The sequence below is a fragment of the Amphibalanus amphitrite genome, unplaced genomic scaffold, assembly GCF_019059575.1.
Source record: "Amphibalanus amphitrite isolate SeventyFive unplaced genomic scaffold, NRLGWU_Aamphi_draft 000530F_arrow, whole genome shotgun sequence".
NCBI classification, from domain to species: Eukaryota; Metazoa; Arthropoda; class Thecostraca; order Balanomorpha; family Balanidae; genus Amphibalanus; species Amphibalanus amphitrite.
In genome coordinates, this window is record NW_024882024.1 from 375,469 (window position 1) to 387,875 (window position 12,407).

General features: G+C 50.6%; 1 protein-coding gene across 2 annotated transcripts in view; it reads left to right on the plus strand.

Moving 5' to 3' along the window:
- The first annotated feature begins 1,461 nt into the window (after positions 1-1,461).
- LOC122393329 (homeotic protein spalt-major-like) overlaps positions 1,462-12,407 on the plus strand; it is a 59,613-nt gene continuing 48,667 nt past the window's right edge. Inside the window, exon 1 of one of the 2 annotated variants that reach the window (XR_006258678.1) lies at positions 1,462-1,669. Coding sequence is in view for 1 of the 2 variants with exons in the window: in XM_043389255.1 (XP_043245190.1) it covers positions 1,594-1,669 (76 nt within the window). In the remaining variant the exon portion in view is untranslated. The remainder of the gene's footprint in view (positions 1,670-12,407) is intronic. The other variant, XM_043389255.1, reaches the window with a different exon arrangement.

Sequence of the window (12,407 nt, forward strand, 5' to 3'; positions counted from 1 at the left end):
CGACCGGAGGATCGATTGAAATGACGGATGGAATAGACCAACTGAGACGACCGGTACAGACCTGCAGGCTTTGACATTTGAAAGCGAAAATTTGTCTGACACTAGCCAATGGGTTCAATAGAATTTTGGCACCAACAATACATGTAATGGCAGAAAAAAGCGCGCAGAGTTTCATCAACACTTCTTATCGAATAAAAGAACAGAAGCATGGTGAACAGAAAAAAACATTGGTGAAAATGAACACAATGTGCTATGAAACATAATTCGACACAGAGAGTTATAAATGATTTAGCGGAACAGAATCGACGTAGGATGACCGACGCCAGGATGTCGACCATGGGTTTTCCTCCGTCCGCTGGCTGATTTCTCCAGTTCAGCGGCCGTCGCAGAGCTGCTAACGGTCCGACCGCCGCCGGCTGCAGCTCCGCTCAGCCGCGTTTGCTCTCAGTTTGGTAATTATTTGCCTTGGCTGGAACGCATTACGCTATGAGGAAAGAGTCATTCTTGTCAAACAAGGTGCTGACGGAAGGCGAGGCTGAGAAACTTTGAGGCTGCCGCCGTGGTCAGGCCAGACGACCGAGCCGATGATGACGCTGTGATAGAATCATTACGACAAACATATTGCTGAATCGGATTGGCTAAATTTTATTATTCTTTATATCGGGCTCAACACAGCTCTCAACACTTTTAGCATTCAACTGTCAGCTTAACTAATTGTATTATGAAATCACTGCCGAACAAGCTTAGCGTTGCTATAGCCACCATGCCATCTTGCTGTAATGTGACGGCTTTTCTGGTGTGTGATCTGTCCTTTTCCCCGGCCCCGTTCATTGACCGCACGCCGGTGCGCTGGCTGGCTCTGCCTCCACGTGCTAGGCCGCGCTACCCTCAGCCGGCGAGACAAGACAATCGTTTCCATGGTCCGTCGGCCGGCGGCCGGGAGTGCATCTATTTATACCGTGCCCGGCGGCGGCTCGGCCCGGCCCGGCTCCTAACCTGCACTAAGGCCACCGCTCGATCCTGGCCGCTGCCGCAGCGCCGGCAGCGCCGGAGCTGAGCCGCTGAGACTGACGTGGCCCGCTCAACACCTTCCCATCACACCCGGGCCGGGGGCATCAGTTCGCAGCGCCGACCGGACCCCCGACCGCGGCTCCGGCGGCGGCCCGTCAGCGGCGGCGGCCGCCCCTCCCGCCACCCACCGACCGGCCCACCATCGAGCCCGGCCCAGCTCCGCCGCGCCTGCAATTCATATCGGTGGGCAGTCCACTGCGGCCGCCGCCGACCTATCGGCCGCCCGGACCGCCGCCAGGCGCCTCCCACTCACCTGGCCGGCCGCTTATCATCTGCGTTATGACAGGTTATGGGCCGAGGCTCCGCCCCCCGCGATATGATATGATATTACCTGCGCTGCGATTCGGCGGCGGCCGGCGGGCGGGCGGCGGCGCGCGGCGGTGGCGCCGGTCGGCTCAGTAGTCGGCCGGCCGGCGCGGAGGCAGTGTCTCAGAGCAGCAGCGGCCGCCGGCAGCCGCCCGAGCGAGCCGAGCCGAGCGCACACAGTCGGGCCGGGTCAGACGGGGTCACCGAGGTCGGGTCATGTCGCGGCGGAAGCAGGCGCGCCCGATCCGCCACCTGGACTCGGAGGAGCCGCCGGACCTGCCATTGGGCAATGGTGAGTACCCGAGGCCGGACTTTGTGCCGGTGAGGGGACGGTCGGGCCGGCCGGGACGCCGTCGGGGCTGCCGTCACAGCATGCGGTCGCTGATGTGATGACGTGCCAGTGGATGTGCGATGTGATGCGATGTTGACAGATTCCGTACACGATTTGAGAGGCCGATGTGGGTGTGTTGTCGCTCGTCCGCCGCTGAAAAACTGAAACATTACAAACCCTCCAGACAGCTTGCTGGTTGAGCTACTGGGTGGCAAATCGGATTGGATTGGAATATCTTTTTCATTATATCTACGTGTGCTATGAACGGTTGGCGAACTATGACTGATGCCTCCTTATTTTCGTGTGGATGCTGAAAAACTTCTGGAAAGCCTCCTAAATACAACTATATCAGAAAAGCAAATGCTGTGCTGATAGGTTATTAGTATGAAAACATTTACATAACTGCTGAAAGCTTGATGCTGTATGATACCGTATGATTAAAAATTGTTTGCCCAGGTAGGCAATGATCTCTTTTGCAAGCATCATGAGTTGGCATTATTAGTTTTTTGATGACTGGAAGAGCGCTGGATTTGAAAGAGTAGACTGAATCGCCTGTCCATTTTTGATGCTGGGCATATGATGAGAAATATGAATTTCAATCCGACATCGAAAAATGTGTATTCAGCCAATCTCTTACAATTATTTGTGTTGTTTTATTCAAAAAGGAAACATGCCACATATATTCAAGGGCTTTAGCATCGAGCCATGCGGATGTTTATTGATGATTGGAAAACGGTGGGAAAACGGGCCAAGCTGTTATGTCCGTCCTATTTCAACTGAACTGATCCGCGTGTGGAGTGCTCTCGGCTATATGCTACCACATCAAAACCAAGCTCATCTCATTAGATCATTCGATGAAGAGCTGCCACTGCTAGATAGTCATTCTCTTCAGATGGATCAAGCATCTAGACTCTGAAAGTGAATATTTGTCGAGGAATATGGCATTGGAAATAATGCAAAATAAATTATCTGCTGACATACGAGTATGTGTGATTATGTATTCAAATGCACCTCATCTCACGTGCAACGGCTAACCTGCAAATATGAGTCAATTATTAGCATTTGATTGGTTGCTCCTTCATGCTTATCGGGCGGTTTCGCGCTGCTGGCCAGATTTTTTTTTTATAAAAAGACATTCATATTTTTTATCATTGTTGTGATCTTAGTCGAAGTCTGAACGCGATCTACGGGACATAATGCTATATTTATATTGTATTTAGTCTAAACAAACCATTTTATTTTATTTAGACATTGCAAATCGCATATCCGTCGAAGATACATTCAGAAGTACACACATTCCCGGATCATAAGAGGGTTGCTTTAACATCTCTCTGTCATAGCAAAGCATGACTGAGTTGACGGTCACTTTTTTACGAAATCACATGAAGTCTAGTTTGCTGTAATGAGCTATGGTGATTTGACAAAATGTAAAGCAAAGTTCAAACAAAGAAGGTGTGCATTCTGTTGCGATTTCTTACACTATCCTCACATTACATAATATGATTGACGTTACTTGACATGAATGGATTGTTGGAACATCTACAGCGTCTTGAATGTTATGTTTACTGGTGCTATGAATACGGCCATATCGCAGCAATAAGATAATAAAAATAAAAACCATCATTTGTATTTAACGTCAATGAAAGGTATTCCCTATCTAAGAAAGGCGACCAGCAACCGTCGAAATTGTGCAGCTGGAGGAGCATTGTGATTCTGTTGAGTTTTTTTCTGTCTATCTGTCCGATTGATGTCCAGTAATGTTTGTATGGCCTCACTTTTCAGTTTATGCAAAGCTTGTGCACACCTATGTCGTTGGCTCACATGAGTTCGAATTATACTTGATGACTTTTGCAAAATAATGGACGTTTTCCGTTTCATTAAACAACATTGTATGAGACTGAATTTGGAAATAGTGTCTCGTCCTAACACAATTTTGCATTTAGTCATTTTTTGTCTTTTGATTTGAAACATTTTGGTATCTTGTTTAATTAGGTAGATGCAATTTTGAACAACTGTAACTCCGCTTCAACAACAGCTGTAGCTTTATCATATTTTTAGCATTTAAGATCGAAGCGAAATTCGTGCATGCAACTGTAGTTTTTATATAATTTCCCCCCATGAATGAAATTCATTGAAAATTTTTAACACAGTGCTGTCTTGTCTGCCTGACAAATGACTTAAACAAATTGGATCAAAATGGTCAAGATGTCATTAGGAGCCGCTGCAATAGATATTACCGTTTCTTGGCTTACGAGTATATTTTCCCTTCAGTTTCGAATTAAATCCTACCTTGAATGATAAAGTATTGCTTTTACAGAAGAGCATCTCTAAATTTTGCTATTGAAAGATCATGATTCAGCGTTTAAATCAATAACTGTTTTTAATCCTCTACAAAGAAAAAAATGGGGCAGAACTTACATTGTCGTCTCACATTTCAAAATGAGACAAGATATAGATGTTGGGTAGGACTTGGAAACGGTTATTGAAAATTTTATTCCTCATTTTCAATATCTGCAAATGCAGGTAAAGTAAATAAAATGAGATGTTGTCACACAACAAACACTTCCTAGGTTAATTTCAGGCATTTTATTGTTATATTTACTATTCTTGGCAATAATGGAATAATCTTTGAGCATTTTTGAATATGCTAGTTGAGTCATGCGATGTTGACAATTTAGCTGATTGCTAATTCCTGAGGAATCTTCAAGATTGTACAACACACATGGTCAGTGCTTTTCCTAATGAACAATCGGCATTCGGGAATCATACTTTGAACGATATTTGATTTGCACAACATAGCATCGGGTTCAATCAAATTATGCAAGTAATTAGTTATGTTTGCTTATTGCTGGCAGCCGCTTATCAGAAAACAGCACCATAAAATGAAACACGACAAAGGTGTTTCACAAACTTACAGGTATGTAAGCTAAAGAGCAGATTTGTGATGCAGCTGGGTGATGCGAGTCTGCTAAGGGGAAACGTTGCATCTGCTACAAGTCTTTGGTTGAAACATTAGCAAGCACCAGCAGGCAGCAGCATTGAGCGTCATTATACCAGCGTCATCCATCAAATAAGCTCCATACCTACTATGTTTCTGATTCCAATTACTGGTGCTGGCATATTGTGCTGTCACAGCAGTGCTCCCTCCCCGGCCGCTGAGACTGCACTCTGCTGGGCCCGACCACAGCTCTGCATCACGAGCCACTCGGCCGGGCTTCCCAGAACGGCATGGATAACGAGGCAGGTCGGGTCAGCCAGACGGGCTAAGCATTACCGACCACAGTGTGAATGCACGCTGTCACGAAGAATTTAATGGCCCCAGCTGATGGATGCCAAATTGCTGTTTACGGCCTCCATCCTGCACAAGTCAGCTAGCCTTGAGCAGGACGGGCTTTTTCTCACATTGAGTGGCTCTGTGCATGTGCACGGCACACACTAAAATCACCCGATACCCAACTCTGCCCCTCCCCCTCCCCCACCACGCGCCCGACCGGCCGCCGCCACTTTATGCCAGTGATCATACACGGTTTGTCCATTTTCTGGTGTCGTTGACACGAGAGATAGGCGTCGTGCGGGTCGTCATATTCATTGTATTATACAGGGCCATATTATGACCACTCTCATCTCCATACGGCCAACGCTGAGCCACGGCGGGCTGTCAAGGATGTCTCATGTCATAAAGGTGTCATCAGAGAGGTCACAGAGGATGGGATGCGTCATCAGAGGTCATGTACTGCAGAGGGTGTAAAGCTTAGTGTCAACAGAGGTCAGGCGCCTCAGAAAGTGTCAGCAGAGCACACATTCGCTGTGCTGTGTGCTGGATCTAGGCTGTGAGTGTGAACGCTGTCCATTCCATCCACTGTTATCCATTTTCGTCCAGTGTCCAGTGCTGATTGCCCATTGCACTGTCCAGCGCAGCCCAATATGCTGTCTAACGTTCAGCGTTGTCCACCACGATTTCGGCTACAGCCACCGCTGTACCGTGTGGGGATGCCGGCACGCTATGAGAAGCCGCAGGGCTCGTCCAGGAATTCAAATGAAATGATGAAAGCCATATTTGCTCGCTGACTGGCCGGGACTCGCTGTTTGCATTTCTTCAACGGGTGGAACGTGACTCATCGAACATATCCTGTCGACCCACGAAGTTGGGAGGGAAGAAACCACCGCCGGAGAGCACTTCTGAGAAAGTTGTACGAGTTGGTTCACCGTGTGAGGGTTTATTGTATGCAGAAGTTGTCGCCAAACATAAGCTGCCTCTTCAAAGTTCAGAACGTTTGAGGATCAGATATCAAATAGGAAATGCAACGAATAGTGCACCATACAATGTTTTAATCACTCAAACACCAATGAATAAGAAGTATATGATTGCAAAACTTATCAAACTTGTATCGGTTGTGAAGACAGACATTCAAATTCAATTTAACCAAATATATTTCAACACTGCATGCATTATAACTATAAGACAGAACTTTTACGCGCCACTTTATTTAACATTTTATGTAATAATTGCATTTTTATTTACTTATTTATTATGTTCATGTTTGAAAGGTTCGACACACGTCCATGCTTTGGTCATCAGTTGCGCGCACTTTAAAGCCACTCATGGGACTATGAAATATGTTTGATCAGCTTTCTTCCTCGATAGTAAAATGTAAAAGTGTGTGCTAAACACTTCATATTTACCAAGACCAATGTCATATCGGCTACCTTGTTACCAGGCTGAACAAGAGCATGTGCTACCCTTCAGCACACCTATGCTGTGGTCGCATGACATGGTTCTAGTTGTCACATAAGCCACGTATTTCCATCGCACAGGTGTGTGCTGTGATCGGTATACAGATGGTTCATGTGACCACCTGTCATACATCTACCCTCAGCCTTACCCTCTGTTAACCTTTGTGGTTGTCCCGTTTGTATTCAAAAAGTAAAACACGCCTGGCGAAGGGGTAGGACATTTGTTCAAAGTGCCTCACACATATACAAAACCTGATTGCATACGGCAATGTTCTATTGAAACGCCGCAAATTAACGTTTTGCTGTCATCAAATAATTATTGTTCACTTAGTTTCTTTTTTTGCAGTCGACGATGTCCATTTCAGTTTTGTCATGACTGACGAAGTGATTATTTATTTTACGAATTCGTTTTCTGCCTAAGGAAAAAATCAAAGACATATTACAACGATTGATAAAAGAGAAATCAGGGAGGCTATGGCACAATAATGAGGGACATAAATGCCACATGGTTTGTTAAATACAATAGATAACTATGTTAGAAAGCTGCTGCGAAAGGTCATTTTTGTTTCTCATCCACGTATTTTTTTACGGCGGTGGTTATCATGCAACATTGTCCGTTAGGCAGTGCACCGGCACACTGTCCCTGACCGTTCTCCTCCCGTTCTCCTCCATCTGTGGGTCAAATTTGACCGTCAGCCGGTCAGTCAGTCGGTCAGAGCCAGAGGCATGCCGTTTCTGAGACGATTTGTACGACACGGTGCGTGCCAGACAGAAGACCCACGGCTCTGGTTACCCGCAGACAGCAAGGACTAGGGTCATACCTATCCGCTCCTCTGTCCGCGGGGGGCTGGACATAACGCTTGAATATATACTGAGGCTGGTAGGTATGCATGGCAAAGATAGACTGAGGCTCGAGATGAGATACAATTGAAGGACATTGACGTACTGTTCTGTCCAATAGGTCCAAATAGATCATTTATTTACGCATGTCACACACTACATCCCATTTTTTGAGCCGTTGATCTGGCTGCTGCCTGCGCTGAGGTGCTTCCGTCGCACTGTTGAGGTGATGTGGAGAGCCTCCGCTGGTCTGCAGAAGACCGTCTCCTAGGACGCGGCCCATGTGCCGAGTGGTGACGGAGGTGATTCCGTGGCCCGCTCCCGAAACACCGCCCGCCGGCGAACAATGCGCCCGTATCGGTGAGAGGTGGTAGTGTTAGCGAGAGGAGAAGACGCAGGGAGAAGGAAAGGAGGAGAGGGAGGGAGGCAGGTGGTACTGGTAGGGAAGATGGGATGAGGGTGTTCAGGGCTGAAGCACATGCATCGGAAACACCAAATCTATGCAATGGTGGGTAAATTACCAGTAGCCGTTAGGCGCAGAAAACAAGAATTTTCTTCGCACAACACCAGGCAAGAGCGTCATGGTTGTTTCAGGCAGAACCCTGGCACAGCTTCCACGGTCCATGACTCCATACCTTCATTTAGAATGTCACCGATGCCCCATGGGCTGCTCCTGATCAACAGAGCCGTACCAGGCCGGCCCTGCTCCACTCAGGAGACTGAGCCTGCACGGGTCGGGCCCAGGATTGAGCTGGGTAGGGGATTGAGCCAGGCCATGCCTCCCTCCGCCTTGAACACGGCGTGCCGCGAACGTTAGCGCGGCTTATCCCGGCCCGGTGCACGCCGCCCGCTGCGAAACGGCTGCCGAGGTGACGATGTGATGACGCCCGACCAATGTCGTCCGTCACCCGACAGGGGCGGGGTTCAGCTCGGGTCAGGGGAGGGGGAGTGATGACGTCAGGTGTGCTCCTTAGTACCGTGCACCTCCGAAGGCCTCCGCAGCCCCGGCGACGCGCCAGAGTAACCGTAATCGCTAAGTGGCCATCTCAATAAACCTAACCGAAGTCGGAGCACCGGACATTCCGTGCGGTGGCGCCGCGCGGCTGCCGACGCCGCTGTCACAGACATTAGAGTCGGTGGCTGCCAGCAGCGCTGTGTGTGCATATTCAACACGACCGCTCACCACCGCTCACCGCCGCTCACAACACAGTGGCGGATCCAGGGGGGGGCTGCGGGGGCTGGCAGCCCCCACCCAAGGAAAACTGGCGCCACTGCGCCGAAGGCGCAGTGGCGCCAATTTTCAATTCGCAACTCATCGGAGTGCCGCATACTAGGACTAGGATGCAAAAATCAGTCGAATAACGTCGTTTCAGTACGCTCCGCACCGATATTTCCAATCGTGTGGTGTCACTGTACATACTGATCCTGGGCGCCTCTTGTCAGGGCCACTGGGCGCCAATATTTCAGCGCCAATACGATGCGACTATGGCGCCCATCCGGGGCGTGGCGCCCAATTATGACCTGCAGCCCCTCCCCAGTGAAAATCCTGGATCCGCCACTGTCACAACATGCTCACTTCCAGCTCACTATCCACTCTCCATCCTTCTCGTAATTTTCGCCGCCCTCTGGTGGCTGATCACCATCCTCTTAACCCCTCCCCTAACCACCCAGCTCACCACAACTCATCCTTGCTCACCACTTCTCACCACCCCACCCAATCCGCTCACCTCACTCATCCCCACCAAAGCGCTCATCCTCGCTCACCCCCGCTCACCACCCCCACCACACCTTCTTACCCCTCTCACCCCTCTCACCGCCCTCTCACCAGCCAGCGCCAAATGACGTGTCCTGGCGGCTGAGGACACAAATGGCCCGGGCTCACCATCAGTATGCGACTGGCGGCGCCGGCAACTGTCATCCAGTCGCGATCGGATGACTGAACAGCCCTGCAAGGCGTCCCATTGGTATGCGTTCGCTCAGAGCCATTGACAGGGCGCTGTGCACTGTGCAGCTCTGCGGGGCGCCGTCGACGGCACGAGCGAACCGTTTAGCAGTGGGAACAGGTGGAGATGGCGGTAGGATAGAGCATCCTGGTGACAGGGATGAGGCGGTGGTAAGAGTCGGTAGCGGTTGTATGTTCTGCTGGGGAGTAGAGCATTGTCAGCTGCTTACCAGATCGTCCAGCAGTCATCAGGAGTTGTACTAGTTTTTAATTTGATTGCGGCGTTCCGAAATAGATAGATGAAGGCAGATGCGTCATTTACCTGTCCCCAAGACGGAAGGTGTGGAATCACGAATTCTCCGTGTCTTGGTTAAATCCTACCTCGTCTCCTCAGAGTCTCTGCCGAGTCTTTACAGTCTGCTGTTTCTCCGCCGTGTCTCCGCGACCCGTAGTTTCTCCTCCGAGTCTCTGCCGAGTCTTCACAGTCTGCTGTGTCTCCGCCGTGTCTCCGCGACCCGTCGTGTCTCCTCCGAGTCTCTGCCGAGTCTTCACATTCTGCTGTGTCTCCGCCGTGTCTCCGCGACCCGTAGTGTCTCCGTCGTCTGTCGTGTCTCCGCCGCGCCGGTGACCGTGTTTCGGCCGGTCAGTGACGTGAGCTGACCGCTCGACCGGCCGTCCCAGGGCCACCCTCAGCTGGCGCGGCGCTGGCCACGGCGCGCGCGCCACGCCATTGTCGCCCGCTGACGGGTGTCGTCGCTCCGTCATCCGTCATCGTCAGCCGCCGTCGGCAACGACGACTCGGCGTCGACGGCGATGCTCTCTCGGCGCTTATTAATATCAGGCCGGCGCCGGCTCCGTCAAGATGGCCGGCTGGATAACGTCCGACATGTTTTATTAATGATGCTCTGTTTTCACTGCTGGCTACGGCCGGCGAGAGATTTGGCAATTATTAGGGCGAGAGTAGGCCGCGCGCCCTGGTGCCGGTGCGACCTCCCCCGGGAGTCCAGCGCCACGATCAGATTAATGACGCTTTAACGTGCGCTTATTCGCCGGCTGATTGTCGCTTAACCCGCGCCCTGATGGGGGGGGGGGGCCATTTTGGCCCCCCCTGTGGTTTTTCTTAAATAGCGAGAGCGCCGCCAAATTTTGGGTACCTTACCGGGCATCAATTTGACACCTTCACACAAAATTTCAAGTCACAGGTCACCTCAGGTCAGGAGTTATTGAGGTCAAACTGAGGTCATGTTCGAGCAAAAATGAGCAAAAAACATGACATCTTGAAACGCTCACCAATTCTACAGTTAACAAGCAATTTTAAAGTTCTTTATGTGGTTGTGTAGAGAAAAGACGGCGCTACAAAACTGCTATCTCGGATTTTCGAAATTTTGGGATTCTGACCCCCAAAAATAAAAAAATTGATTTTTTTAGAAAAACTCAAAAATTTTCCAAAAATTTTTCGAATTTCGAAAAAAACCGGAACATATGTGATAGTCCCTGCGCTCTTCGATATATATACCAAATTTTAGATCGATACCTCTTTTTTTGGCCAAGTTATAGCGAAAAAACTGTTAAAAATTGATGACGTCAAATTTTTGAACTCAATTTTTAGCAATTCTAGACCTCGTAGCGCAACACGGAGACCACCATTGAACTTCCCGTGACGAGCTGCATCGAATCGATACCCATTTTATGCAAAAATATCAACTTTGAAATTTGACCTAATTTGACCTGACCTTGACCTGATCTTGACCTGACCTTGACCAAAACGTGACCTAAGCTGGCCCTGAAGTCTGTCTGACCCACATAATCGCATTTGTCATGTAAAATGGACCATAAAACATGTATCACACGACACTTTCATATTGTGACCCCCCCCCCCCCCCCCCAGTGACCTGACCTCTGTGACCTGACCTGGTATCAGTGACCTCAAATAGCAAAATATGTGTTTGAAGAACATTTCTCCATCGATGATTTTCAATGAAATGCATTTTACTCGATTTTACAACGCATTTCTTGAAATGCCTGTAAACGGTGAAAATTCGACCTTTGACCTGACCTGTGACGTCATCGGTTTGACCGAGGTCAATGAAATTGGGTCACAAGGTAGTTCCCCGCTGGGGCTATCCAACACCGTTTACCGCTTGTCGCTATGTTGCGTGGTTCTCGAGATCTGAGGGGGGGGCAAAATGGCCCCCCCCCCCCATCAGACCGCGTTGCTCGGCAGACCCCATCTGGGCGCGGGTTAATACGCAGCTGCAGAGCGATGCAGCACGACCCAGTGTTTGATTTACTGTCGTCTCTTGCAAGCCAGTCGGCGGATACGGGACCGGCCCAGCGGCAGGCGACAGAGCGCGCTTTACGACGCCCCTAAGCGACGAGCCAAATGAATTTTACCAATCCCAATGGGTAGTGCGACGCTAGCGGGAAGGCGGTTTGCCCCTGTCTCATGTCTCCGTTCTGAGAAAAGATGAAGCATGCTGCGCGTCCGGAAGAATCGCTCCGTGGTCGGTTGTGTTTCGCGTGACCGCCACCAGAGGCGCCACCGGTCGGTGCGGTGGCCCCTTGTCGCTGGGCGCACCTGCCGGGTCATCTGCCGGGTCGACGACAGCCGCGTCTCGGGAGACACGCGGGGCCCGTGTGTGTGTGCGTGGCTGCGTGGGTGGGCAGGGTTGTGCCGCGGCGGGAAGTATATGAGCTGACCCTGCTGGATAAGTAGTTCGGTCGGAGGGACTCAGGAGAAGAGAGGAGAGTTCGGGTTGGAGGGAAAGCAGCGGAGCTGCCGGGCCGGTCGGCTGGCCGTCGTCCTCGTGAGGTCGTCCAGCCCCGGCCGCGCCCCTCCCCATCGACTATGTATGAGCGCCGACAGACTGCGTCCGTCGGCGGCGGCGACACCTCTCCCCCGTCTCCCCTCCCCTCCCGGGAGAGGAGTGACCCCCTAATGGGACTCCACCCCGGCAGAGCGAGGTGTGAACCCACCCTACCGATAGTATCGGACGGTCATAAACCGTGACATAAAAAATGCATCTGCTGGCCATCGATATCTGTCGCGAGCGCCGACCAAGAACAGGGTGGTCCCATCTGCCGCACCATCCGTGACGTCACCAGTGACGTCGCTGGGGTCAGCGGCTCAGAGGCGCCGCCAGACGTGGGGCACGTTCCCCGGAACACGAGCCGTGTAACACG